Source organism: Rousettus aegyptiacus, unplaced genomic scaffold (genome assembly GCF_014176215.1).
Source record: "Rousettus aegyptiacus isolate mRouAeg1 unplaced genomic scaffold, mRouAeg1.p scaffold_m13_p_4, whole genome shotgun sequence".
NCBI classification, from domain to species: domain Eukaryota; kingdom Metazoa; phylum Chordata; class Mammalia; order Chiroptera; family Pteropodidae; genus Rousettus; species Rousettus aegyptiacus.
In genome coordinates, this window is record NW_023416307.1 from 151337310 (window position 1) to 151364477 (window position 27168).

General features: G+C 53.7%; 1 protein-coding gene across 2 annotated transcripts in view; it reads right to left on the reverse strand.

Moving 5' to 3' along the window:
- CCDC13 (coiled-coil domain containing 13) overlaps nt 1–26768 on the reverse strand; it is a 45912-nt gene extending 19144 nt beyond the window's left edge. The window contains exons 1-9 of one of the 2 annotated variants that reach the window (XM_016163339.2): nt 26690–26768; nt 18933–19159; nt 16932–17080; nt 13225–13367; nt 11556–11645; nt 7713–7829; nt 6412–6516; nt 4249–4410; nt 1486–1662 (exon numbers count right to left, since the gene is read on the reverse strand). In XM_016163339.2, the coding sequence (XP_016018825.2) occupies nt 1486–1662; nt 4249–4410; nt 6412–6516; nt 7713–7829; nt 11556–11645; nt 13225–13367; nt 16932–17080; nt 18933–19153 (1164 nt within the window). In that variant the 5' untranslated portion in view covers nt 19154–19159; nt 26690–26768. Of the gene's footprint in view, nt 1–1485; nt 1663–4248; nt 4411–6411; nt 6517–7712; nt 7830–11555; nt 11646–13224; nt 13368–16931; nt 17081–18335; nt 18588–18932; nt 19160–26689 lie in introns of those variants that run through there. The other variant, XM_016163340.2, reaches the window with a different exon arrangement.
- Between the last annotated feature and the right edge of the window lie 400 nt (nt 26769–27168).

Sequence of the window (27168 nt, forward strand, 5' to 3'; positions counted from 1 at the left end):
ACGTAGATCAGCCACGGCCGCTGGGTAAGGAAGGACAAGGGGAGAACCCCACCTCCCTGCCACCCCCAGCAACCTGGCCCATTCCCTGCTCCTGCAGTCACCTAACAGTGGGACCCAATGCTCCTGACGCAGGAGGAACAAGCCTCTTGCCTGCCCTCGGGGCGTTTCACCAGGCAGGTGGGGGCCATGCCCTTTCCCTGCCCTCGATTTCTTTCTTCCTGAGATGGGGGCCGAGGACATCCAAAGGGCTTTCAGGACAATGGAAAGCAGCTCGGATGGTGGCTCCTCAGCCAGTGGGGGAGGTATTTGGGTAAAATGGAATTCTGTCCCACTCTGCTGGAAGACCACCCTTGGAGGCAGTCCTGAGACCCCTCGTCAGGGATCCTGCAGTACCTGACTGAGGCCCTGTCCCCTGAAGATGCCCCCCCCAGGACACTCCTGGGCTGGAGACTTCCTGCCCGGGGGTCAGAAGGACCATGATGGTGACTTGGAACAGGTGTGGGCTATTGTCTCACTTCGTAGTGGAGGAAACTGAGGTCCAGAGCCCAGGGAGAGAGACGCTGGTGAACGGCGGGGCTGGGGCTGGTGCGCAGCTCTCGAGTCCTCTTCAGTGACAAGGAATGGGACCTCAGAGGACATCCAGCCCCGCGCCTTATTTAAAAACTGGGAGCTGAGGCTCAGAGAGGAGATGCAACTGGCCTAGGGTCACACAGTGAGGTATCAACAGAGGGAGGCCCAGATTCAGGTCTTCCGTGCCCCGCCCGCCACCCCCCCCTGGTGACATCATTATGGAACAAGGAGGTGTCAAGCCAGGCACGACCGCCCCAGGAGCCTGTGGGCACCACCTGGAGTCCAGAGACAACACTCCGAGGTGCCGGAGGCCCCGGAGAGAAGAGACCAGGCCAAAGTGAAGATGGTTTCGTCACGTTGCTCATCAAAGGTTTCACAGTCCGATGAACCTGGTTTGGACTCAGTCGTGTGGTCTTGGATGACTTATCTAACTAACTGGCGTCTTAGTTTCCTCATCTACGAAATGGGATTATAATATTTGACCCCAGGAGTTACCTTGGTGACGAGCTATTATAAAGCGGACCCCAAGGGCCCAGAAGGGGAGGGGCCCGGTGTTATCACACAGACAAGACTTTGTTCCGGTCCCTCAGTCGTCCCTTCCATTCCTTGATGAAAAATAACCCGGGATGTGATCCCGGATCCTTCGCCCACACCCATGTCTCTCTCCTTTCGAGCGCACAGGCCCAGAGGCTCGTGTGCTCTGGTAGCCTCTGAGCTGCTCCTGGTCCTGGGGTGTGGCTTTGGGGCTGGGGCCCATCGGGTGGCCACGGTGGCCACGGTGGCATCTGGGGACGAGCGAGAGCTCACTGCAGCTGAGCCGAGGCGGAGGCGCAGGTTTCTGGGCCAGGTGGGGGCCCCTTCCGAGTTGGGAGCCGGGCCCCTGGCTAGTGCCCTGCCCGGGCGGCTGGGCCGTACCATGAGGGCATCGATGAGCTCATCGTCGTGCCTGCCCTTCTCCACGAGGGTCCCCATTTGGCTCCTGAGGGTCTTCACTTCACTCGACAGCACTTTGTTTCGGGACCGCAGGCCCTCGGACTTCTTTTTTAGGTCTTCCAGCTCTCTCTGGAGGGCATCGCGCTCGCCGGCAAGTTTCTGGAAACAGAAAGTGAGGTCCCGGGTAGCAGGGCGGTGTGGGACCTCGGCCACAACTGGCCCCTCTCTCCCCCTCACTGGCGAGACCCACGACAGGAAGGGGACTTGTCTAAGGCCACAGAGCATGTCAGTAGAGCCAGGGCCGTGACTCCCAGCCCTTGCCGGAGCACGTGACAGATGCCACCAATGGACGACAGCAATCCCCTCGGCCTAAGAACACAGGTGTCCAGGCAGCTGCCCCTGCCCTGCCAGAGGCAGATATGGGAGGAAACCCACTGGCCAGCCCTGGGCTGTCTCGCCCCCCCTGAACCCCCCGCCGGAGCTGGAGGAAAAGAGAAAAGCCACGCTTTAGCGAGCAGTGCTGAGTCTCGGGCTCAGATGGAAGTGCCTCGCCCCGCCAAGTGGTCGGATGAGAAGGGAGGCCCCGCCTGCCACTCCGCCTGTCACGTCACCCCAGAATGCACCTCGCCTTGGTCAGCCACAACCTGGCCACTCATGTGCTGCGCACCCCTTTGGAATCTCTCATTCATTCATTCCTTCTCGAATATTTCCCGAGGGCCTAATATATGCCCGGCCTTGTTACAGGTGCTGCGGATACAGCTGAGAACGAAACGGACAGAGCCCTTGTCCTCAGGGAACCGACGTCCCCGTGGAGGAGACAGATCATGCCAATTAGCGACAGATGCTCACTGAAAAGTGGAGGAAGGGCCTGGGGGGACAGGCTTCTCTGGACAGGTGGCATCTGAGTAGAGACCGAAGGAGAACGGGGTAAGTGCAAAGGCCCTGGGGTGGAATGTGGGTGGCTGGAGTTCGGTGAGCGAGAGGGCATCAGGGGCAAGGTCGGAGCGGGCAGAGGCCAGATCGGGTAAAACCTCAGAGCCAGCGCTGAGCGACACCGAGGTGGCTTTTGGGCAGCGAGTGATAGAATCCGATTTGGTCTTGAGGGTTAATTATCACCGGAAAAGTGTTTTCAGATCCTGGATGAGGATTAGAGAGAGGAAGGGCAGTGAAACGGGGCGCGCCCGCGAGGCCACGGCTCCCTGTGGGGAGGCCGCCATCGTTCCCCGGCTGCCTGCCCCCTGCGCACGCCGGTGCTGGAAGACGCACACACAGGAAATCGTTTCCTGCCACTCACGCCGTGGCCGGCGGGTGGCCCAACGAGTCCCTGAAATTCCGTGGTGTGTGAATGTGCGAGTCTGAGCCGGGTGCGCCTCAAACCCACACTCCCGTCTCCCCGGAACCCAGTCCCTCTCTCCCCCACCCACCTGCTACGCTCGCCGCAAGTCCTCCAAACGCTTCCTGCTCCTCCCTTCCACGTCTGGTCACTGAGTCCTATACAATCAACCCTCAACGTCCTAGGTGCCTGGCCCTTCTGCTAGGATCCTACTGTTGCGGTGTGGGTCCTTGGTCACGTCTCCCGTGGATTATGGCTTCGGCCTCCCATGCCTCCTCTGACCCAGATCCCATGCCTGACTACCTACATGACCTTTCCAAAATGCACGCGGACCATGTCCCTCCACTACTTAAGCTCTTTGCTGGTTCTCCACTGCCTTCGAGATGAAAGCTCCGATCCCAGGCCAGCACGCAAGGTCCAGCAGGGTCTGCCCAGCTCTCCGGTCTGTTTGCCTCCTTACACCTGATGGTCTAGGATGCTGGGAAGTCCCGTGTGGCGCTGGGCACAGCCTTCTGAGTATAGGGTCTAGCACGGGGCACTCACGCCTGGAAGCCTCCCCGCTAGGCCTCGCAGCCAGGAAGCCCAGGGCCAGGGTTACTGCAGTGCGCCCTCGTGGGCTGCCAGCACCTCCTCCTGCTTCTTCCTCTGCTCTCTCTTTGAGGGAACCCCCATTCCCTACTCTCAGGCCAAGTTTGGGGAGACCGATCCACTCCCCAGACCCGGGGGCCAGTACCTAAAGCTTGACCAATCAAAGGTCCCTGTACCCTGGCTCAGGGAGGGGCATGTGGCCTACGCCAGCCAATGACAATTCTGGGACTTTGTCGGTATCTTTGTGGGGGTCGGCTTGAAGGATAGAAGCTGAGACCCCCAGGAGTCCCCGTGGGAGAGAGTGAAGCTAATCCAGGAGAAAGTGGTGCTGAGACCCAGGCCCCACAACCCCGCTTCCCCCTGGAGCTAGGCCACCTCTGGCCTGTTTCCCTACCCGGGCCTTTCGTCTTAGCCTGGCAGAGTTTGGCTCCCGACACTCCCAATTCAGCCAGCGAGACGCAGGCCCTGGAAGGGCTACCAGCCTCCCACCTCTCTCATCAGCCGGGCGTGCTCCTCCTTCAAGGTCCGTCTAACCCTGGCACACCTCGGGGACTGTGGCACTCTCCCTATCTGCTCACAATGAGCGCTTCAGGTCCAACATCTCCAAAGCGGCCATGACGAGGACGCCCGAAGTCCACGCAACGGGCTCTGGGCGAGGACCCACTCAGGCGGCTCAAGCTCGATCGATGGGCCATAAGGGACATGCTCAGGGGTGACCCCGCCCCCCAGCCCCAGGGGGTCCCCCGCTTCTAAGGCGTCCCTCGAGTCCTTGCAGGGGCGGTCATGGCCCCCGGGGCCCGTGTGTCCCCCCAGGCGTGCCTTACCTCCCAGCCTTCCTGTTTCTCCCTCTCCAGGTTGCGGATCCTCAGCAGGTTTCTCTCCTGCACCGACAGCTTCCTTGGGTCTGGACAGACAGACAGCTCGTCACCGGCTGTCCCCACAGACCGGCTCTGGGTCTGTCCCAACTGTTTCTCAAGCTCTCGGACCTGAGGGCGGTAAAACAACCTCATGGATTGTTCCACATCCCGTCTGCAGTCGGCCTCGACCACCTGGAGGGGCCGCCCTGAGGTGCGGTGGGAGAGCTCACTGGGCAGAGGGCACCACAGTTCCGGATGGATGCGGAAGCCCCACAGCAGAGGGACTGGCGTGCCGAGGGATGTGGCATCTTGAGCAAAACAGGGGCAGAGAAACTTCCGAGTAAATGAGACAAATCTGCCCGTCCCTGAGGGGCTGTTTGAGGCCAAGAAACACATGTGTGGCCCCGGGGACCTGCGAGGGAAAGGAGGTGGAGGGTCTCAGTATAAGGAACAGCTGTCTAAGGGACGGGCCGCTGAGAGGGGTAGTCCGCTCGGGAGGCAGGAGATGCTGCAGACAGACAGCAGGGTTTGCAGGCCGAGAGGCCAGCTCAGGCCTCACTGGCTGTGTGACTGCACACAGATTACTCAGGGTCTCGGGTCCCCCGCCTGTGAGGTGGGCGTAAGGGCAAGCCCTGATTAATGTGGTTAGCAGCATTCAGGACCACCAACTTGCCTGGGCCAGGGAATTCCCAAGCCACTTCCTGAAAGGACAAATCGTGGAGCCCACTCCAGACCAACAAATCAGAGCTCCGGCAGGGGGGTGGGGGGGCGGGGAGGCTGGGAACCCGCATTTTAAACAAGTGGCAGGTCGGTGGCATCCACACAGAACGATGGCTTTACCACACTGGGGTTCAAGTGGGCAGCTTCTAGGGTCCTTCTAACCCTGGTTTCTAGGTCGACAAAATACAAATGATAGAACGAAGGTGGGTAAACCCGAGCCCCGGCAAAATTCACTACCATCTCTGGTAAACGGCCGCAGGGCGGCTGTGAAAGCGCACAGCAGCGCCCTCGTGTGGCGCCGTGTGGTAATGCCACCCAGCGCTAAGTAAAGAACACACGGTTACTTTCAATCATTTATTTTCCCAGCTTAACAACAGCAGTAACTAATGTGCTGCGCGTTTATTACGTCCAGGCGCTGTGCTAGGCGCTGTGCAAACGCCCCATTTCACATACAGCAGCCCCCAGGGGAAGTATTATCGTCTCCGTTTTACAGGTGAGGAGACTGAGGCACGGAGGGGTGATTTGCCCCAGGTCACGGAACTGGTAGATTAGTGTGGCTCAGGCCAGGCTCAAACCCAGGTCTCTTGAACTCCAGGGCCACACACTGGTCACTGAATACAGTCTTTTTGAAACCTTTCCCCTTCATGGGGGCTTCAAGGATGTCACAGGAGACCCGGAGGATAAAAGCCACCCTAGGGCCGTGACCCTGAAGTCCATGAGGTGAAGGCAAAGTGCTTAGCAAGAACCACCTGCTCCTGTGTTTCTTGGTTCGAAGACAAAAAAGAGAAAAACCACCACAGCGAGACTTGGGGTGGTGTTTCCCCATGCCAGGCACTGTGTGGAGAGTTTTACACACATCGAGTCCTTCAGGCCCCCCGACGGCCCTGTGAGGTAGGGACTATCATTATCCGCAGTATACAGATGAAGCACAGAGAGAGGGAGCGTCATGCCCGAGGCCACGGGGCGTGCGCTCGCGGAGAGCTGGGGTTCGAGTCCAAGCCGCTGGGCTCCACAGCACCCCGGGGAGTCTCCACACATTTAGAACACAAAGCGGGAGACAAGGCTAAGTTTTTACTGAGTCAATAAAACTGTCAAAAGCCTACAAGCATCTGGATGAAGCTGGAAAAAGCCTACAAGCACAATAGTCGAGCGAATTTACGTAAACTAGGGGAAAAACATGCCTGGAGTCAAATAAACTGAGCGCGTTGGCATTCGTTAAGTGCCAGTGCCTGGCACATGGTAAGTGTTACATAAGAGCTTGCTCGTTAAATAACAAATTAAATTCAGGCTGGCTGGGGAGAACGCAGAACAATAAAAGTTCTGTGTGTCCGATGCGGGTCAGTGTGGGTCTTCCCTGGGGCACCTCGAGCCCTCCGTTCGAGGCCAGGAGAAGTCTGGCGACTCACTCACCTTGCTCTGCAAAACGAGAATGTGTTGCGCGCGACCCCTCCAGGTGCCTGGTGAGGCCAGGAGCTGCTGAACGCTCACGTCTTCTCCAACCTCGCTGGCCAACACCTGCAGAGGGGCGGGGGGGCCTTCAGTGTGGCCAGGACAGAGCGCCCTCTCCCCCTACCACCCCAGAGCCCCAGTGCTGCCATGTGGTCAGAAGCCGTGCTGGGTGCATGGGGCTCTCAGAAGGCCTGGCCTCTGGTGACCCCGCTCCAAAAGCAGTCACGCCCTCGTCCCCAGCACCGCTTGGCAATGCTTAGTGTAGACGAGGAAGTGCCGGCCACGCCCGGATGGGGCCCCTTGCTCTTGACATTCTGGGATGAGTGGACCACGGAGTTGACCAAAACCTGCTTCCTTAATTCGTTCACGGCCCCCTAGAAACTGAGCTCGTTCTAGATGGCTACAGGAAGGGCATGGCCACAGGGCCTCGCCCTCTGTGAAAAGCCACCGACGAGGGGCCATGTCTGACAGCGGCGCGGGGGCGGGCCTCTGAATGCCGTTCGGGGATGTCCGGTTCCAGAAGGGCCCGGCTTCGCGGCTGGTGAGGAAAGATGCGCGGGTCCCTCCTCATGGCTCTGAGGTGGAAACGACAGGCTGGGCGTGCGCCCCGGGCCTCTCTGCAGCCTGTCATGGAAACTGGATCTGGGAACAAGCCTCTGATGCTTGTTTCCACAATAGAACACTGTTTTGGAAATCTTGGCTGGTCCGAGGGGTTCCAGCAGGGAGGACAAACGCCAGAGAATTCGCTATGTAAATAAAAATAAATAAGGAACTAGCTGGGCCTGCATCCCAAGTCTGAGTATTTTCCTTTGAAAGGGGCCTTTAATGCGCAAACAACCAATTCATTTTCTAATGTTACAGACAGCAGAGGACAGGAGGCGGGTCTTGGCAGGCTCCCAAGTCCAAGGTGGCTTGTGAAGGAAAGACCCAGGATCTACCGTGGTTTACACAGCACGAGGACAGCTCAAGGACCCTCCCTGGGAGGACAGCACTGTCCTCCGCCGGCCCATGGTTGGCCGGGCACCACAGGGCATGTACGCAGGGTCCCTCAGCCAGCCAGCGACCCCGCTCACCACATGGGTCTGCTTCAAGAGCTGCTGGAAGGAAGTTTCTGGATCTGGAGCCTGACCCAGAGGAAGCAGCATGATGCTCACGGGGCTCAGCACTCGCTGGTCCTGAATGGAACCCTTTGTCCCTGCCAGTCCCCGTTCCGATCCCAGCCCCGGCCCTACAAGCAGGCTCGGAGCCTGGCTCTGGAATACCTTCTGGGCCATTCGGAGCTCCTGCTTCACAGATTGCATCTGGTTGCGAAGGTCGGTCATCTTCAGGTTCATGGCTGCCAGCCTGTCCTGCAAGGCCTTCACCTCTGGGGTCTCCGGCTAGTTGGGAAAGATGGCAGGATCAGTCGCTTTTCGCCTAAATGATAGTCATAATCATAGCCCCCATTTGTCCGAGCATGTGCTAGGTGCTGTGCTAAGTGCTCCACGTGGAGCAACTCGTTTAATCCTCAGCCCCTTAGAGATGCAAAGCAGAGGCCCCTGGAGAGTAAGTCCCCACAGAGGGGGAGCCTTTGGAGGAGGCCTGCAGGCTCCATCCGTCCCAAGTACTCTCTGGGTACGGACTCTCTCTGTTGTGCTCAGCAAATGGCATCATAGCTGATCCCTCTTCACTCAGAATAAAGAGAGAACCAGGTTCTTCACAGGTGACCCCAGCTCGGCAGGAGGGCCGCGCCATCCTAACCCGGGGCCTTCCTCTCCTGAAACTGTCGGCTCAGGCCTTGGGCTTCCTTTCCTGGCAATGAGATCACTGAACAGAAATAAGGACCCCATTTAATTCCCAAATGCTCAATTTTTTGCGGCTCGAGGAACTGCAGCGACCAGGAAAACTTCCTGCTGGAACTGTCTTATTATTATTATTTTTTTAAATTCTATTTTAAACTATTTGGATGTAACATTTCCTTGAATGCGCTGCCTGTTTCTCTGTCTTCAACAGAAGTTCCTGAGACTCGCGGCAGTTTGGCATGAGAGGGAGCCCAAGAGTTCAGCCCGTTCAAACCTTTCCACACGTGATGGAAACAAGGTCCGGAGAAGGGAAGTGAGCCGCCTTCAAGTCCACAGCCGGTTGGCCGCGACAGCAGTGGGATCGGAAGCCCCGCTCGTTCCCCTGCAATGAATGGTTGATTCTCCCAATCAAAGCTGTTGCTGACGCCCAGGCATCGTGGCAGCAGGAATGTCGGGGGGCCGGCCGAGCGCCCCGCTGCGCAGCGATGCTGGGGCCGTGTGCTCCTGCCTCAGCGGGGCAGGCGGGCTGGACTTCAGGGAAGCAGGGTGGGGACAGCGGTGGCTTCCCGATCTTTCCTGAGCACAGACAAGGTCCCCCGCGAAGACCGGTGTGGAAGACGGATCCAGGTAGACTGGGTCTGGGGAGTTCCATGGACCCCAAAGGCTCTAGGTAGCCCCGCCAAATAGACCTCGACAGGTGCAGAGAGCATGGCCTCGTCTGGTTTCCTCGTCCCTAAAACACCGCCCTGACCCGCACCACCAGGAGGCTAAATAGAATAGCTAATGTGATCAGAATTTGCAAAGTGGGAACTTACAGGAGATGCAAATGTATCTTTTTTTTTACCCATTTTTTCTGCCTGTCCTTCGCCCACCTGGCTGCCTGCCATCCCTTCCCGTTGCTGCTGGGCACTGTCTTCCCCCTGCTACTTGTGCTGCTTGGACTCTGCACGGGGGTGGGCGGCTACACCCCCGCCTGGGGGATCCCAGGAGTCACGCGCCCCGCCGGCCCTGCCGGGCTCAGAAGCTGTGAGTGTGCCTGAGCCTCCCGCACGCACGTCTGCCGTGACCCCGGTCGGAGTGCGGGAAGAGCACACGGGTGGGGTCTGGCCCGAGAACCCAGGCGGTGACACCCCCTCCGAGCCTCATTTCCTCATCTGTGAAACGCGGGTATTTAAGACCAGCCTCCAGGGGGCCCGTGTGTGTTGACTGCATAACGGATGTGAATGGAGCTGCCCGGGCAGCCTCCGGCAGGGCGTAAGTCGGGGGCCTGGCCTGGCCGGGCTGCGCTGGGCTGGGCTGAGGGTCAGAGGGTGTTCTGGTCAGGGCTGAGCCCACGCACACGAGCCGCCATCACCCCTCTGCTCCCCGCCTCCCGGGCAGCTGGGCCGACCCTGCCTCCCCGCCATTTCAGAGCTGTTTCTGCCCAGAGTGAAATTCCACAGGCTCTGTGGGGGACTCGGGCACGGGCTGTTTTCTCTGAGGGAATGACTGAACCTCATCCGTGGGAGCAGACCTCGCCAGCACCCCTCACGCCGCCGCCCCCCGCAGCCCCACGCGGAGGGCGGCCCGCCCCGCGCCGAAATGAGCCTGCAGCTCCGGCCGGCTGGAGCGTGGGGTGGCCTGCCGGCCTCTGGGCTGCGGCGTGGGCCGCCGGAGCAGCCCGATGAGAGGCAACATCGCTCCGGTTCTCTCTCTGCTCAGAAGGCCCCTCTTCTGGGGGAGGGGCACGTGGTACTGATGAACCGGGACTTGCCGCCCACCCCCCGCCCCTCCGTCAGAAACCCGCCATGCTCCCTGCACCCGCCGCAGAAAGTTGAAACTCCTCCTCCAGCTGCCATCCAAGGCCCCCCTCCATGGGGGAGCCCACCCAGCTTCTCTTGCCTCACGTCCCCCCTTTTCCTCTCATGGGCCCTGAGCTGCAGACACACGTTACCCAGATGACGCCCGGCTAGCAAGCGGAACAGGAATAGCGGGGGCTGCTCCCCGGCGCCCGAGCCTGGGCGGGCACCACTCCTGCCGGATGGCCCTCCCGCGCGGCCCTTCTCCGGCAAGGCGCACCTCAGGAACCGCTCCCCACCCTGCCTCCTAGCCGCCTCGGGCGGAGGGTGTGCTCCCCCTGTGACCTGAGAGCCCCGGCCTCTCTCTGAGGGCCTCGTCTCCCTCCTTCCTTCGGTATGGCTACTCAGCTTCCCTCTTGGACTTCCCCGTGGACAGAGGCCCTGTCTTTGAATCTTCGTGTCACAGGGCTCAGAAAAACCCATCGGGCTCAACAAGTGACTCGATAAGCGGTGTCCCGTCCAGGGTGGCTCTAGCCAGGGGCGTGCAGCTGCTCGATGCTCTGGACAAACCAGGGACAGCTTAGCAGTGTCCCTCGGAGCCAGGAAAGGCCTGGAACACTCAGTCCAGCCCCTGCTGAGGGTGGGACCCCTCCTCTGTCTCCCCAGCAGTGAGACCGGCCTTTGGGAGACACACCCACCCCTGGGATTGGAGGGGCCTGTCGCCTAGCGCTGAGGACCGAATTCTCCTCAGGACAGGCATGAGGCAGCCGGACCCTGGGCTGTAGGCAACAGGGGAGGTGTGGCTGGAGAAGGAGCACTGAGCTGGGAGTCCTGGAGGCTTGAACCCTGGGATCATCCACTGGTCTGGCTTCCCCCGGGGAGGCCTCCTGGGATGTTCTTGAGACTCTGATGCTACTGATTGTCTGGCGTGGGCTCTGTGCCCGCCCCCCCAGTAGCCCACTGAGTCAGATGGTCTTCCTTTCAGGCAGCTGCAATTCCTGCCTCCTGCATTTCATTGGCTTAGTCAAACGGAATCTTGGGGATGAGCCCCCATTCCCAAGAGTCGTTTTTACTCTACAGACTTGCAGCTGCACAAAGGGAAGACTCCTCACAATATGAACTGAACCCCCTCTAAAAGCAAGGGTCCCATTGGGAGCTCCCTGTCCCTGGGTTAGGTAGAGGCCGATGTCTCCCAGTGCAGACGCTATAAGGAGCTGCTTCACAGCCGGGCCGAGAGCAGGCAGCCACGTGGACCAGGCCTCCCCTCCAGGGCCTTGAAATTCGAGGGCTCCAGGGTCCTCAGGCCCCTCCTGACCTCCCTCTCCGGGGGACTGAATCAGAGTTAGAGCCTCACTGGCCTCCACTGGGGCGTTCCAGGCTTGGGGACTGCTCCCTGGTGCCTGCCCTGCAGCTGCTGCGGTGGTCGCACTGGCTCAGCGGTGGGGTGCAGGCGGACCCCGACAGAGGCGCCTACACTCCCACGGCGAAGGGGAGGCCCGGCCCGTGGCTGCCTCGCGGAGTCCCCAGCACAGAAGAGAATGCATACCAAGGCTCCGACTCCCGTCTGGGTCCTGGGCGGCTTGGCTCCTGCGTCGGCGGCCCCCTTGGCCGGCAGCCTGGCTAGGGCCGTCTGCAGCTGAAAAAGCAAATCTCGCACTTAATGCTGAAGCTGCTCAGCAACTGCCGTGCCCGAGGGACACGCTCTGGTGCCTCCGTTGGCCCATCTTGGTGGTGGCCTTTCATCTCACGCTAGGATAATCGGGGGAAGAGCTCTCCTTTACCAACTGCCCTGACGTGGGGGACGGTTTAACGTCTTGTCTGCCGAGTACCCCAGCTGCCCAGAAGGGCACCCCCCAGGATTCCCTAACGGCTTGATAAATAATAACACTGCACCAGGGTCTGCGTTCTAACGACAGCCCCGGCGGGGAGGGCACGGGGGTCGTGCTCTTCACGTTACAGACGAGGAGGCAGCGGCAGAGACACTGAGAAACTTGCCGTGTGGTCTCACGCCCGGCAGCCAAGGCCGCCACTGTGTCCAGCCAGCCAGCCCGCCCTTCACTGGTTTCCCCATTGTTCTTCCCGCAAAGACCCCGCCCTGCCTGACAAGGCGGGGCAGGACCCGCCCCCCCCAGCCCTCGGACCTGATCCTGTTCCATGCTGGCCACATGGCTGTCCTTTCAGGCCTTCTGCCCCAGTCAGGGCTTTAGCCCCTACTGGGCCCTGGATAGAAGCCCCTCCGAATCTGGCCCCTTCCCGTCCTCTAGGGACCCAGTGGGCATGCTCCCTCCTACAGGAAGCCCTGGGGGCTGGTCGGTCCCCCAGGAGGGCAAGGACGGGGTCCGCTTTGCTCCCTGCAGCCTCCCCAGGGCCTGGCACAGAGCCTGCGATGATTCTCAAAATCTCTGTTATAGAATAAAGCAGCTCTGAGTCCATGCCAGGTACGGCGACTGGAGAGGATTTTGGAGAGCAAGAGAATTGGACTGGAAAACCCGGCATCACCACACGCTGCGTGGCTTGAGGGAGCCTCGTAACTGACCTCTTCCAGCCTCGGCTTCTTCAGCCATATAAGGGGAAGCAGTGCAGGTTCTGGCACATGGATTCCGTTCTGGCTCCTCAGGGACCGTGAACCGCTGGGGCGGCTGAGGGGTTTGTGATTAGCAGTCGGGGGGCAGGGAGCAGCAGCAAGAGGAAGATGGACTAGCGGGACACCCGCCGGTGGATCGCTCCTGGCTCCGGCTTCGAATCGGCAAGGGCCCCCTTTAATGTATTTAACCAACGTTTATCCAGTGCTCACTACATGCTCAACCCTGTTCTAAGCACTTTACAAGATTAAGCCATTTAATGCTCAGTAAACCTAGGGTTAGTATTTATTCCTGCACGTGATGGATGGAGGAAACTGAGGCGCGGAAAGCTGATGACTCCCTCGAAGTCACAGAGTGAGTGGGGAATGGAGTTGAGGTTCGCACCCGGGCAGCCAGGCTCCAGGTCCGTGTCCTAACCACGCTACCAGGCCTCCTCTCCGTGACCTGTGTCCCCCTGGCTTCCGGACACACCTTCCCCTCTCAGGATGCGACAAAGACTGAGGAACTCACTGCAAACACTGACCCACGAGCCCTTCAGAAGGACCCCAAGCATCTAAGTGTGGCTCCCTCTCGGGAGGACGGGCCCGGGGTGCTGGGGTCCCCTCCGGAGGGAGGAATGACCAAGGGCCTCACTTCCCGCTCCAGCTCCTGGATGCGATGGCTCAGCTGCTTCACTCTGGTTTTTCCGCCCTCCGACTCTGCCATCAGCACCCGGTTCTTCTTGGACAGCTCGACGATTTTGGTGGCGATGGCATCCCCCGCCATCCCGGCCGTCCCTAAAAACGAAAATGGTGAGATCAGTTAAAAACACAGGCCCACTCCTCAAACTCACTGCACAAAACTAACAGCCTTCACAAGCCCGAGCTGCTTGGTGTGAATGCCCGGGGAGGGGCAGAGGCTCGGGGCAGTGACCGCACACGCAGGCACCCCGAAACCCAGCTCCAGTGAGTGGAGACACAGCCACTTGGAGGTTCAGCACATTCTAGGAAAATTACAAAATCAGGAAGTGGGGTTTCAATTCCACGGGAGATAAGTTTATTGTGCCAGGTTTTCATGCCCTCCTCACTGACAGGGTTACACACCCACACCCTGGGCTCCGCAGCTCTGCTGTGCCCTCCAGTGAGAAGGGCGAACCCCCTCCATCCCTCTTCGCCTGCCTGACTTTGAGATCGGCCAATGGGATGCTGCCAGCTGAGGTGCAGGTGGAAGCCTGAAAGGCACTTGTGTACTTCGATGCTCTCTTTTCGCTTATGCCTTGCCCACGGGAACTCAGCCGGGCCAACCGCCTGGTCCCAGGACAAGGGAGAGAGACAAAGCCGAACGACCCGGGCCAGGCCCCGGCCTAGATCAGCTCCTCCCCAGCTAAGCCCCAGATGTTTGAGCCAAAACAACGCTTATTGCCGAATGCTGCCGAAAGTGTGTGGCTGTTTCTTACACAGAATTTTGGGGTCACACCTAAAAATACAAATGTGTATGTTCATTTAGTAAATATCTATTGAGTTTCTACCAAGCGTTGAATGCTCTGGGTGTTAGGGATTCAATGGCGAGTAAAAAAAAGACTGATTGAATTTACATCCTAGCAGGAGAGACATATAATAAAAGCCAGACGCGTAAACACGTATTGTGATGCCTGGGAGTAATAAGTGCCACAAAATAAACTGAGGCTGAGCTAGGAGCCGAGAGGGTTGGGGGCGATGCTGTTTTACATGCGGTGACCGTCAGGAGAGGCCTCTCTGGGGCGGTGACCGAGCGAACAGAGACTTGGACGAATGGAGCGAGGGGTCGGCCGTGAAGCAGAGTGTTCCCAGCTCGGAACGGCGTTCTGAGCGCAGGCGGTGGCAAGCGCGAGGTCCCAGAGGCAGGAAGGGGCTTGGCGGGTCCGAGGAAGCAGCCAAGGCAGCGGGCAAGGGCGGGAGGCTGGACGAGGGGCCACGGAAGGGATGTAAACAGGGGGCGGGCGCGCGGTGTGGGGCCGGCTGGGTAGCCTTGCCGTCCGTCCATCCGTCCATCCGTCCATCCCCGCCCTCGCCGGAGGGCCGTTTCCCCATGCGAGCAACAGCGGTTTTGGCCAGAGGGTCACCAAGTCCCCCGAACGCTGCTGTCACTCCAAGCGGAGGGTAAGCGGCAGAGATACCTTCTTGGAACTACTTTTCTGACTGGGATGTGCCTCAGAACAAGAGTGAGAGTGACAACCGGTGGCAGGTGAACGAAGGTGCTCGGTGGTTTTCAAATCACTTCCGCCCAGCCTTGCGGAGCTGGCCTGAGCCAGGCAGTGAATAGGTTGCCCTTGGCAACCTCCTGTCCGCTGAATAGGATGAGGACACCTCAGGAGCAAGGGCCTAGGATGCTGGGATGGGCACCAGGTCTGGGGGACGAACAGGCCAGTGGTGGATTCTCTGGGTTATGTCTTCCTCCCAGAACCGGGGAGCATTACAAATCCTGGAACCAGACCTCAGGAAGAGGTCTAGAGAAGCCCCCTCTAGTCCAACGGGCAGGAAGGGGCGCTCAGAGAGAATGGGGAGAACCCTCTGGGTTTTTCCCTCTCGTCTCCCAAACCTGTCTACAGACAAGCTCCACCCTTGAGCTGCCAACCCCTAAGGGAGGGGGCGGGGATGGGGGGGGTCGGGCAGGAGTGAATGAACAAGCGCAGAGATGCTGAACGTCTGGGTAAGTAGAGTAGACCATTTTCGTCTCCTTAAGTTCTTTAAAATATATATAATGGTTGAAAGCAAACACGGTAATACCGTCTGATGGGACCTCTCAATATATATAGAAATAATACAGACAAAACTAACTACGTGGTGGCAAAGTGTCTTCATTCCACTCGAAGTGATAAAATAGCAATTCTAAGTAGACTGTAAAAAGTTAAGTCTGTACACTGTAATCACTAGAGTGATCACTAAAAACTAGTACCACGCCTACGGCCGTACCATCCTAAATAGAGTTAAAAAAAAAAAAAATCCGCTCAACTATAGCAACCATTAAAAACCCAGACTATTGCCTGCCCCGCAGCCTGTCACTCATGGCCTGGTTTAAAAACATGAACCAGGCCAGTCAGACTTTTCTCTTTAAAGCCCGAAGCCAGAAATCAGAAACGGTGACTTCAGAGTGAGGACTGGATTTAAGAGGAGGGGAATGTAAGAGAGATTTGGGGCTGGCGATCAGAGGCCATGAGCAAACTGGCAGAGACGGATAAGAGAGAGAGAGAACTCTCCTGGGGCAGGAGGGAGTAGCCCGGTCTCCCAGGTCACCTGGGGCGGGGAGGGTGTCTACTCTCCTGCCGGAGCCCAATCATCTTCTCTGCAGCCTTGCAAAAGGGCAAGCGGCCCCCTCACTTGGGAACCCTGAGCCAGGTTGAGAGTGTTTCTCTCCCTTACAACACAAAGTCTTCTCTTTGGTGTGTTTTTGTTCTAGACAGAAAAAGCCAAAGGATGGAGGGAGGCACACTTAGCTGTCGAGGGCCTTTGAGACGCCAGATTCCCTTGTTTTTTAATTCAGCGCTGGTCCTCTGCGTGGACCCACCCTCAAAGGCCTTTAAGATCAAAGGCAGGGAGGGATGCTCTGACAGATGTCTGGTGAGGCCTGTTGCTCTCTGGTGACACTGACTTTGTGGTTTATTAGTCAGACACTTGGGAATTGCTCACCGGGCATACGTGGAGCAGAGGCCAAAGATCTCACCAGCTCTGCAGGGCCAAGGTCTAGCTCATAAGTGCAGAGCTAATGTCCAGCCCACACCCAAAAGGCTAAGGTCATCTTAATCGCACAAAGCGAAGGTCCCCACCAGACCCACAGGGCCAGTGTCTCCACTGACAGAGCCAAGGTCTGGCCCGGACCTGAAGGGCCAAGGTCCACTAAAGCTGTGAGTTCTAGGAAGTCCCGTGTCAGCCACCTTTCTGGAGAAGCAACAGCGAATGCTAGAGAGTAAACGCCTGTTCCTACCAGCACTTTTCACGTCCGCAATACACCAGTGAGCCAGAGCACCACGGTTAAGTGGATCCTGCTGGCCCAGTGAACACGCAGCGAGCGTCGTGGAGTGATGAGTCCCAGCGGAGTCGCCAACACTGCCCAGAACGCCCGCCTGCCGTTCTGGGCCTCCACTTCCTGGAGTGCGGGCGTCCTTGGCCTGGTCTTCCCCTCTATCCTCTCTCTCATTCCCAGGACTTGTCTGGACAGCTTGACCGCGCCCGACCCCTTGGCACTCTCTCTGGGGCACCTGCCCTCTGGAACCCGCTGCTTGCTGCGCCGGGAAGGCCCCGCGGCTGCAGGGCCTGGCCCTCAGCACACCCAGGGGCTTCGGGGCGGGGGGGGGGGGGGTGCTGCTCTGACAATGGCGGCGCTACCTGTGAAGGCGAATCTGTCCTCGTCTATTTTCTTCTTGAGGTGTTTGATCTCAAAGTCCCTCTCCTTCAACAGCTTGTACAGTCGCCCGTTCTCATCCGCTGTTTCCCTGAGCTGATGGCGAAGCTGTTCGATCTCATCTTCCAGCACCCTGCAAGGCAAAGGCACCCGGGGTTACTGTTTCTTCCCGGCGACCCACGGGCAGGGATCGGGGCTTCGCTGCCCAGGGCTGTGGTACCTCGTTGGGCACTGGGTGGTGATCAGAACTGGTCTGTACAAAACAGGAAAGCAAAATTGGAAACATCTCAATGAGCAGATTTTAATCTACTGTCCTCAAAACTGAGTGCGTGATTCGGCACACACATGCACACTCTCGCACACGCGCATTTGAAAGGAGAAAGAAGTTTTCAATAACATGGTTTACTATGTTTTCAACAGAGAGATATAAAACCCCCGCTCAGAGAATTCATATTCCTTTTAAGCATCCACAGAACATGCATAAAAAGTGTATTAATATAAGCTACAAATAATAGACCTCATACAGGCCATTTTCTATGATGGCAATTGACTGTAATTAGAAATCAATACTAAAAACATAGCAAAAATACCATAAAAAACAAAACCCTAAACCCATCATATGTTAGAACTTAAAAAGAAAACAAAATAAAACACACATCTAAATTAGTTATGGGTTAAGAAGTAATCAAAATATGTATTATGAAGCATTTAGAATGACTCGACTGCAGAATCAATACATAGCCAAACGTGGGATACTTAGAAGGACATTTATAGTCTTAATTGCATACACGTATTGGAAGAGCAAAGAGGAATGGTCTAAGCCGTAAGTCTTAAGCAGTCGTTCCGCAGGCTTTTTTCAGAACATGAGAAGCATGTGACTGATGCATCTGTGATCACTTCTATTATTACGCACACGACAGGTTCCCCAGAACAGTTGCTCGGGAAGTAAGTCAATCATAGAAGGTACAGGTAACGGTAAGTATGGGGTAACAGCTATTATTATTGTTGTCGTTTTTCTACCAATAGCTCAGGTCTCCACCAATTAGTTTCTCTAATTTGGGGAAAGATCATTTGGAAATGGATCCGGGGTTAATGTTGAGCTAATGTTTAAGAGCCATGTGAATTTTTTCAATGATTGAGAAATCTTTGTTTTCAATATTATTTTTTTCAATTTTTTCCCCAATTAGCATTTTTTAGTAGAACATTTTGAAAACTGAGAAATCATAAGAAGTGGAATTTAAAGATGGAAAAAAAAGATTCTAGGTGAAACCAGAAGCAAAGAGAGAGTTTCCCAACTGTTGGGATTTTTTCGTAATAAATTAACTAGCAGAGAATTTTGTAGCAATACAGACTCCCACTTCTAATAACCGGTATAGATCAATATGCACCTGTGTTGTTGAATTTAGAGCAAAATGAGAAGATTCTGGACTCTTTCCAACTTTTTCACCACCTGTAAAATAGTGAGGAACCCGCAGAGTGTTCCCTTAGGACAGGCAGGCTTGTGCGTTGCTATGCGTCAGGGAAGTGAGATTGGCAGGGACAATGACCTCAGATGAGATCCACGAACCATCGGAGTCAGCCAACCAGCTCCTCAGAAAACCAAACACACTTGCCATGAGAGATGGCATAAGAAAATTCATGTGATTGCTGTACCCTTGAAACTAATATAATATTGTAGGTCAACAGTATTTGCAAAAAAAAAAAAAAAAAAAATTTCTAATTCAAGTGAATATACCGTACGCTTCTGAGTTTCAAGATTTCAACTTGACTTTAAATGGTTTTTAAGCACATTTCTTATCGAATTATTTTCTCAGGAGCACAGATCTATCGGATGCAAGTCTTCAATAACATCCTCCATGTCAAAACCTCTTCGTCTCAGTTTATAAACACGCATCTAATCGACCTTGTTATGAGTCTGTAATCACTTCTCCCCCACCGCCCTACCTCCCTGCAGTGCTCCTGAGAGAGTTCAGATTTGCATTTACCTCTGCTCAAAGTTGTTTTTCAAGTTTTGCTCCCCAGCTTGGAGAAAACTGAGGCCATCGGAGATCTCCAAGGGTTCTTTTTGGTCATCAACTTTGCTGTTGAGACTCAGTTCCTTTTCCTTCTTTTTCTGCATCTGCTTCTGTAACCTTTTGTGCTGCATCTCCTGCATGGCCTTGAACTGGAGCCGCAAGGTGTCCTCAGAGGCTTCGTCTTCTGCCATCTTGCCCTAGAAATAGAAAAAGAAATCTAAGCCGAAGCAACCTCCACAAAGCGCACAATTCCCAAGAACGCTCAGCACACAGCCAGCCCTGTCCGTAGCCGCCAAACCCTGGAGTTTCCTGCTTACCTTTACACGTGTCCTTGCGGAAGCTTAGAGACCCACCTTAACCTCAAATCCCCCAAAAGCCAAAGCTGAGCATCCATCCCTGGTCCTGACTGTGCCACCAGACTTCAAATGGCATCAGAATATTCCTCTATCACTCACATTCAACACTTCACCCCTTCCTATTCTAAAACAGTTCCCCTCAACTCTGGCTGACCATTAGAATCTCGTAGGAGCTCCTAAAACATAACAGTGCTTAGATATATCCCTGAACCAAGGAAATCCCAATTTCTAGGAATGGGCTTGGATGTCATTATTTTTTTAATCGAGGTATAATCGATATATAGTAAACTGCATAAATCCTGAGTGAACAGCTCAACGAATCTTCACATAAGTATACATCCCTGTGGTGACCCCGGATCAAGGTGCAGGGTACTTCTGGCCCCTGCTTGGATTATCTTGTGCCTCTGCAGTCAGTGCAGTCCCCCAAAGTAACCACTGTTCTGGCTTCTGCCACCGAAGATGAGTTTTGTCTATTTTTTTTTTAACATCAATTCCACCGAAGTATGATTTGCACAGAATACAATACACTGATTTTATGTGTGCAACTGCGTTTTGACAAATACATACACCTGTGTAAACCACCGCCACCATCATGATCAAACATTTCTATTACACCAAAAAGCTCCTTTACACACACCCCTCTGCAGTCGATCCCCCAGGGAGTCCCGATCCCAGGCAAACTCTCATCTGCTTTTGGTCACTATAGTTTTGCCTTTTCTAGAATTTCATATAACTGGCATCATACAGTAGGTAGTCTTTGTGTTTGATTTGTTTTTCCTTAACACTATCTTTTAGAGAGTCACCCATGTTGTTGCATCCATCATTAGTTCATTCCTTTTTATTGCTGGGTAGTATTCCATTGTACAGATATATCATAATTTGTTCATACATTCACCTGTTATGGGACACCTAAGCTGTTTCCATTATGGGCTATTATGAATAAAGCCATTATGAATATTTATATCCAAGAAAGTCCTCATGGGGACATATGTGTTTATTTCTTCTATTTGGTAAATACCTGGAAGTAAAAAAATGCTGGGCTGTATGGTAAATTTTTGTTAGCTTTATAAGAAACTGCCAAATTGTTTTCCAGAATCTCTGCACCATTTACATGCCCACCAGCAGTGCGTGAGAGTTCCAGTTGCTCCACATCCTTGCCAACACTTAGTATGGTCGGTCTAAATTTTAGTCTTTCTAGAGGGTATACAGTGGTATCTCAATGTGGTCTCAATTTGCATGTTCATGATTGAGCATCTTTTCATGTACTTACCGGCCATTTGCATATCTTCTTCTGTGACATGTCCATTCACATTATTTTGCCCATTTAAAAAATCGTGTTGTCTTCTTACTGAGTTCCCTATGCATTCTGGATGTCTGCCTACTTTTGAACTTCACATAAATAGAATAACAGAGCATGAAGACTGGAATTTTGAAACGCTCCCCTCGTGCTTTTAAAGCGTAGCCAGTTAAGCATCCCTGACTTAAACCAAACTCAAGTTGCGTCATCCACCCGCAAACCAATTAGCCGTGTCTTGTTGATTCTCCACGAATGTTTTCAGTTCTGCCCCCACATCTCCATTCCCGCTGAGACCCCCATCACTGTCATGCTCGTGGCCACCTCAGGGCATTTGCAGTTGCTGTTCCCTCCCCTGGATTGCTTTTCCCCAGATGTCCACCTTGCTCACTTCTCTCAAATGTCACCTTATCAGAAAGGCCTTCCTCCCCAACCATATTGGAGAAAGCATTTCTACCCTCACTCCCCATGCCCATCACCCTGTCTTGTCTTTCTCCATCACACTTAGCTTCACCTGACACCTTATATATTTGTCTGTCGATGGCTTGTCTCCCTCCCAGGCAGCTGTGTGATTTTCACCACTGGATCCTCAGTGCCTGTACCGGGGCCTTGTGTGTAGCATTTGGTGAATGAGTATTTGGTGAATGAATGAATGATGGATGGTTTTGTCCCCGGGACTGCCAGAACAGGTCCCCACTGCCCTCGCTGCCCTTCTCCCTCTCCCCTCTTCCCTTGCAGTCTAGGCTGCATTCGCTGATGGGATACCTTCTCTAGAGCACAGCCCTGAGCCTGGCAGGCCCCCGTTCTGAAAGCTTCAGTAGATGCCCATCCCAGACTATTTCCCCCTTCATGATGCCAAGTTCTAATGTCACCGTGCTCCTCTGTCCCTATACCTCACTGGAAAAGTCTGATTTGCCTAATTTTGCAAAACTGAGCCAAATTTACTTTTTCTGTAAATATTTTAGACTTTGTGGGCCGTTTGGCTTCTGTTGCAACTACTGGACTCTGCCCATCGCAGTGCAAAGCAGCCGCAGACAAGATGTAAATGAGCGTGTGTGGCTGTCCTCCCTTAAAACTTCACTGCAAAAACAGTGCGCGCGACTGGGGACCTTAGTCTGCCAACCTGACACAGAGGCACTTGACCTGAAAAGGTGTCTAGAGATTGAAGAAAACCCTACTGAGCCCATTATTTGAAAATCTAACTAATAGCATTTAAAAATAAGTTTATCCTGTGATTCCCTATTTTTGCAGATTATAAGAAGGGACCACAGACTTCGTTTTCCAAACCGGGTCACTTTGGAGAGTGAAAGCGAGAGCTATTCATAACCATTTTGGGTGAGCGGCGAGTCGGGAGAGCAGCTGGAAGGCCGCGGCCAGCATGAAAAGCAGTGGTGGACTTGGCTCTGTACTGGCCGTGTGAGTCTAAAACATTCCTCCACCTCTGCAGGCCTCAGTACTCCCTTCAGTAAGCAGAAGGTGATGACGCAGAGGCCGTTGATGTGGTGAGAGGCAAAGGCAAAGGCGTGTGTGTTCATACATTCACCCGTTAGGGGACACCCAAGCTGTTTCCATTACGAGCTATGCTATTACGGATAAAGCCACTATGAATATTTGTATACAAGAAAGTCTTTTGTCAGCTATGCGTTGGTAAGAACGACATGTTGTTATCGTCTGCCCTCCTGGTGGTCGCTCTCGAAGAGTCCTTTCCTCCTCCTCTTGCCCCACATCCAGGCACCCGCTGCCCCTCACAGTGATTCTTACGACCCATCCGCAAAAAGCCTTCCCTGGCTGCTGCGCCCACAGTGGCCAAGCCCCACGACACAGCTGCCTCCGGCGTCCACAGCCACGGTTCCACATCACGAGGTCAGTCACTTCCTCTGCACCTCATCTCCTGCTTACTGCAGAAGTCGGGTGGCATCAGGCTCACCCCAGTATCCCCCCAGTGCCTTCTCATCTCTCTGGCTACCTGCTCCCCATCTTAGCTCCCTGGGTCTCGTCTTTGTCTCTTTAATCTGTACTGCACGTGAGCTTTCTAAAACCAGATCTAACTGGCTCCTGCTTCTGCAAGGCCTTGCCAAGACGCACAGAGGGGACTCTGGCTGGCCCAAGGGCTGCATCGGTCCATAGGTATTTTTGTTTGACTCTCACGGGATGCTATGTTAAGATTTTACTTTGTTTCCAATATTCAAAGATCTGTAGGTTTCAATCAAATCCAGATTTCCAGCTTCTTTTATAAAAGTTCACAGATCTGGCTATTCTGGGCCCATCGTCCCACATGGACGGCAGCTGCTGACAGAGGGCGTTCCCTTTGGGCAGAGTATGTTCTCACCGCTCAGCCATGGTCCCTACCACTCCCAGATGCTGCAGCAGGCACATCAGCTGCCTGTTACCAGTGCCGTAAAGGCTGTTCTCTCTCTTAGACCTGCTGGATTCATCCACTTTCATTTCCCATCGGCCCCTGCAGGTATTTGGGTTGGTGACCCTCATCAGCCACTTGACCTATCTGGGATGTCTTGTTCCCCAGGCATCCCTTCTCCTTCCCACAAACTCCCATCTAGCATTTAGTGCCCTGGTGGCACTCTGTGGACTCCTAGAATCCCCCAGGTATCCATTGATCACTAAACTTACTTCAACATATTATAATTATCTGTGACTCTCTTCATATTCCTTCCTTTCACTAAGAGGCCTCTTAAGGGCTGGGGTCTAATGTCTTATCCATTGTTTAATTTTCGGCATCTCGCCTAGAATAGACCTTCAATTAATATTCATAGAACTGTCATCGAATGAATATAACAGGTGCTCAAAGATGAGAGAGGAATAAATGAATGGGTAAATAAATAAATGAACACAGTAACTTTGTAAAACCTTTTTCCTTTTCTATTTTCAACGTGCACTTGGAGTCACTAGGGAACAAGTACTTCTGAATATACACTGTTTCTTGGGCAAATTACTTAATCTCTCTGTGCTTTAGTTTCCTTATCTGTAAAATGGGATGATAATCATTTTATACTTCACAGGGTGGTTGTAAGGATTAAATGAAAGAATAAATGGAATAAAACGGAGTATCCTTGTCCCAATAAGCCTCTGGGAGAGAGACAGCATGCCCGCGCTGACAGGACATTTGCGGTTTGACTCAGCCCCTGGTGCGTCGGCATCTACTCATGCAGCCAGTGGAGATTTGCATTTCACTTATCTGGGCTATGGCCTGGGCATCTATTTTTTAAAGCTTCCCAGGTGAGTCTAATGATGAGCCAGAACTGAGGATGAAGGGTGGTAAGTGCTTTGAGAGACTGGCTGGGAAGACCCATGTACATGGATAAGAAGGCTCAACATTGTTAACATGTTAATTATTCTCAACCTGATCTATAGATTCAATGCAATCACAATAACAATAAAAAAATCTCACCAAATTACTTTGTAGATATTAACAAACTGATTTTAAACTTTATATGAAGTGGCAAAACACCCAGAATAGTCAATGCAACATTGAAGGAGAAGAACAAAGTTTCAAGGTTGATGCTATTGGATTCAAGACTTACTATAAGGCCACAGTAATCAAGACAGCGTGGTATCTGTGAAATAACAGACCAATAGATTACAAGAACAGAATAGAATAGCCCGGAAATCGACCCATACAAAAAGAGTCAACTGATCTTTTACAAAGAAGTAAAGATAATCCAGTGAAGAAAAAATAGTCTTTTCAACAAAGGGTGATGGGAAAATTGGTCATCCACATGCAAAAAAAAGAAAAAAAAAAGAAAAATTAGACACAGGTTTTTACACTTCACAAGAAATAACTCAAAATGGATCATAAACCTATGTCTAAAATGCAAAGTTAAAAAACTTTTAGAAGATAATATGGAAGAAAATCTAGATGACCTTGGATTTTGGCAATGAATTTTTAGATACAATAGCAAAAGCATGATCCATGTAAGAAAAATTTGACAAGTTGGATTTCATTAAAATTAAAAACTTCTGCTCTGCGAAGGCACTGTTAAGAGAATGAAAAGACAAGCCAGAGTCTGGAAGAAACCCCGTAAAACAAATGTCTGATAAAGGACTGTATCCAAAATACACAAAGAACTTTTAAAACTTAAAAATATTAAAGCAACCCAATTAAAAAGTGGGCTAAAGATCAGAACACAACTCACCAAAGAAGATATACAGACAGCAGATAAGCACATGAAAAATTTAAAATCACATGTAATTAGAAATCACGAATTAAAACAACAATGGCATATCACTACACACCTATCGGAATGGCTAAAATCCAAAATACTGACACCACCAAATGCTGGCGAGGATGTGAAGCAACAGGAATGCTCGTTCATTACTGGTGGAAATGCAAAAACAGTGCAGCTGCTTTGGAAGGCAGTCCGAAAGTTCCTTTCAAAGTTAAACACAGTCCTTCTACGTGATTCAGCAATCATATTTACCCAAATGAGTTGAAAACACATCTACACAAAAACCCGTAAGCAAATGTTTATAGCAGCTATATTCATAATTATCGAAAATCAGAAGCAATCAAGATGTCCTGCAATAGCTGAACAGATAAACTGGTACATCCATACAGGAGAATATTAATCATCAATGAAAAGAAATGGGCTTCAAGCCACAAAAAGACATAAAGGAAACAAATACATATTGCTAAGTGAAGAAGCCAGTATGAAAAGGCTGCTGTATGCCATATGATTCCAACTATATGACATTCTGGAAAAGGCAAAACCACAGAGAGAGTAGAAAGATCAGTGGTTGCAGGGGTTAGGGAAATGGAAGAAAGGATGAACAGTGGAGCACACGGGGATTTTTAGGGCAGTGAAACTATTCTGCATGAAACTCTAATGGTGGATACCTGACATAACCCATAGAACTGTACAGTACAAAAAGTGAACCCTAATGTAAACTCTAAACCTATAACGTTAATAACAACATACAGGATTATCGGTGGTAACAAATGTACCAGATGTTAATAATGGGGGAATGGGGAGAGGAATATGTGGGGACTCTCTGTATTTTCTGTCCGGTGTTCTGTAAATCTAAAACCGCTCAAAGACAGAAAACCTATTAACTTTATTTATTTATTTATTTATTTATTTATTTATTTATTTATTTATTTTTGACATAACGCTAAGGCTGCATGGAAGGAACTCTCGGCTCAGGAAAGACTTAGAACCATGGGACGGGGAGAGTGGCACCCGCCCACCGTCACTTCCTGTGGCCCAGCCAAGATTCCAGAGGCAGTCGAGTGCATAGGGGACAGAGGACAGGGACCAGTGAGGAGGGCTGAGGCCCCATCCGGACATGAGCCTCCCTTGCCCCTAGCAGCCTGACACTTTGTCTTTCTTTTCTTCTTTCTTTCTTCCTCCTTCTCCTTGCCTTTGTTTTGTTTTGGGTGCTCCCCCCCCCCCCCCCGCCCCCGGCCATGTTCTCGTCAAGTATTCCCAGCAACTATGTGGAGTCCTGGGGGTGGAGAGGGAATGGCCCTGCGAAGCCTAGTTGAGCGGCCTGCACAAGGCAGCAGAACAGGGCTCACCTACTGCCAGCCGGGCCAGCGTCAGCGCAGGGGTGGGTTTGGGCTGGGAATGGGGTGAAGATGACTGGTCCTCCCGGCGGGAGTCCCGTTCTGAGGGGCACTCCCACCTTCGTGTCCCCGGTCCCGCGAGGGCTGGCCCTGGGGAGGGAGAATGGGGGAAGCGGGTGCCCCCAGGTCGCGCAGTTTCGGCCCCACCTCTAGGCGCGGTGCGGAGCTCAGTGGCAGAGACCAGAAGAGGGCGCTGGTCAGGCGGACCCGAGGTGGCGTTCCGACTGTGCCACCTACCGACTGTGTGACTTTGGGCAGGTGATCCACCCTTTGAGCCTCACTGATCTCTGAACCGCGCAGAAAATAAGTGTCTGCCTAGAGAGGGGAGGGGGCTGCGTGGAGACCCACGGAAAGAGGCCAGAGAGCCCTCGCTCTGCGTGCGGCCAGAGGCAGCGCGCTCGGCCGAGCGTGTGCGCTCCCGCTCCAGGCCGGGGTCCCCCGCAGTCCCAGGTTCCCCCGCTCCAGCCCGCGCCCTCCCGCACCTCTCTGCACTTACAGCGCTCACTCGGCTCCTGCCTTCTGGCAGCGGCAGCTCTAGCACCTCTTCCCGACGCCTTCTCGCGCTGCCCCGGCAACGGTCACCAGGGAAACCAGCATCGCCGCCCGCGAAACGTCACCACGAGTCTACGGCGGCCTAGAGGGCGCGGGGAGTTCGGAAAGAGAGAGGCTCGGAGGGTCCAGGGCACGACAGTGTGGACATAGGCGCGGCGGGCTGGAAGGGAGCATCTGGTGCCTAAAGTTCGGCCAGTGGTCCGCTTGTGGAACAAGTGTTTTACAAGTTTTGTGGACCGAAGTTCTGCACAGAGATGCACAGTGCGCAGTCCTGCAGGGGGAGCTGAAAAGCGAATGAGCCCATTCAGAAGGTCTTTGAAAGATGTAAACATTGTGAGGACAAGGTCGTGGTGATGAGTGGGGGGGGGGGGGAGGACACAAAATAGTAACTGCTAAATAAATAAAGTTGTATTTTTTTAAAAC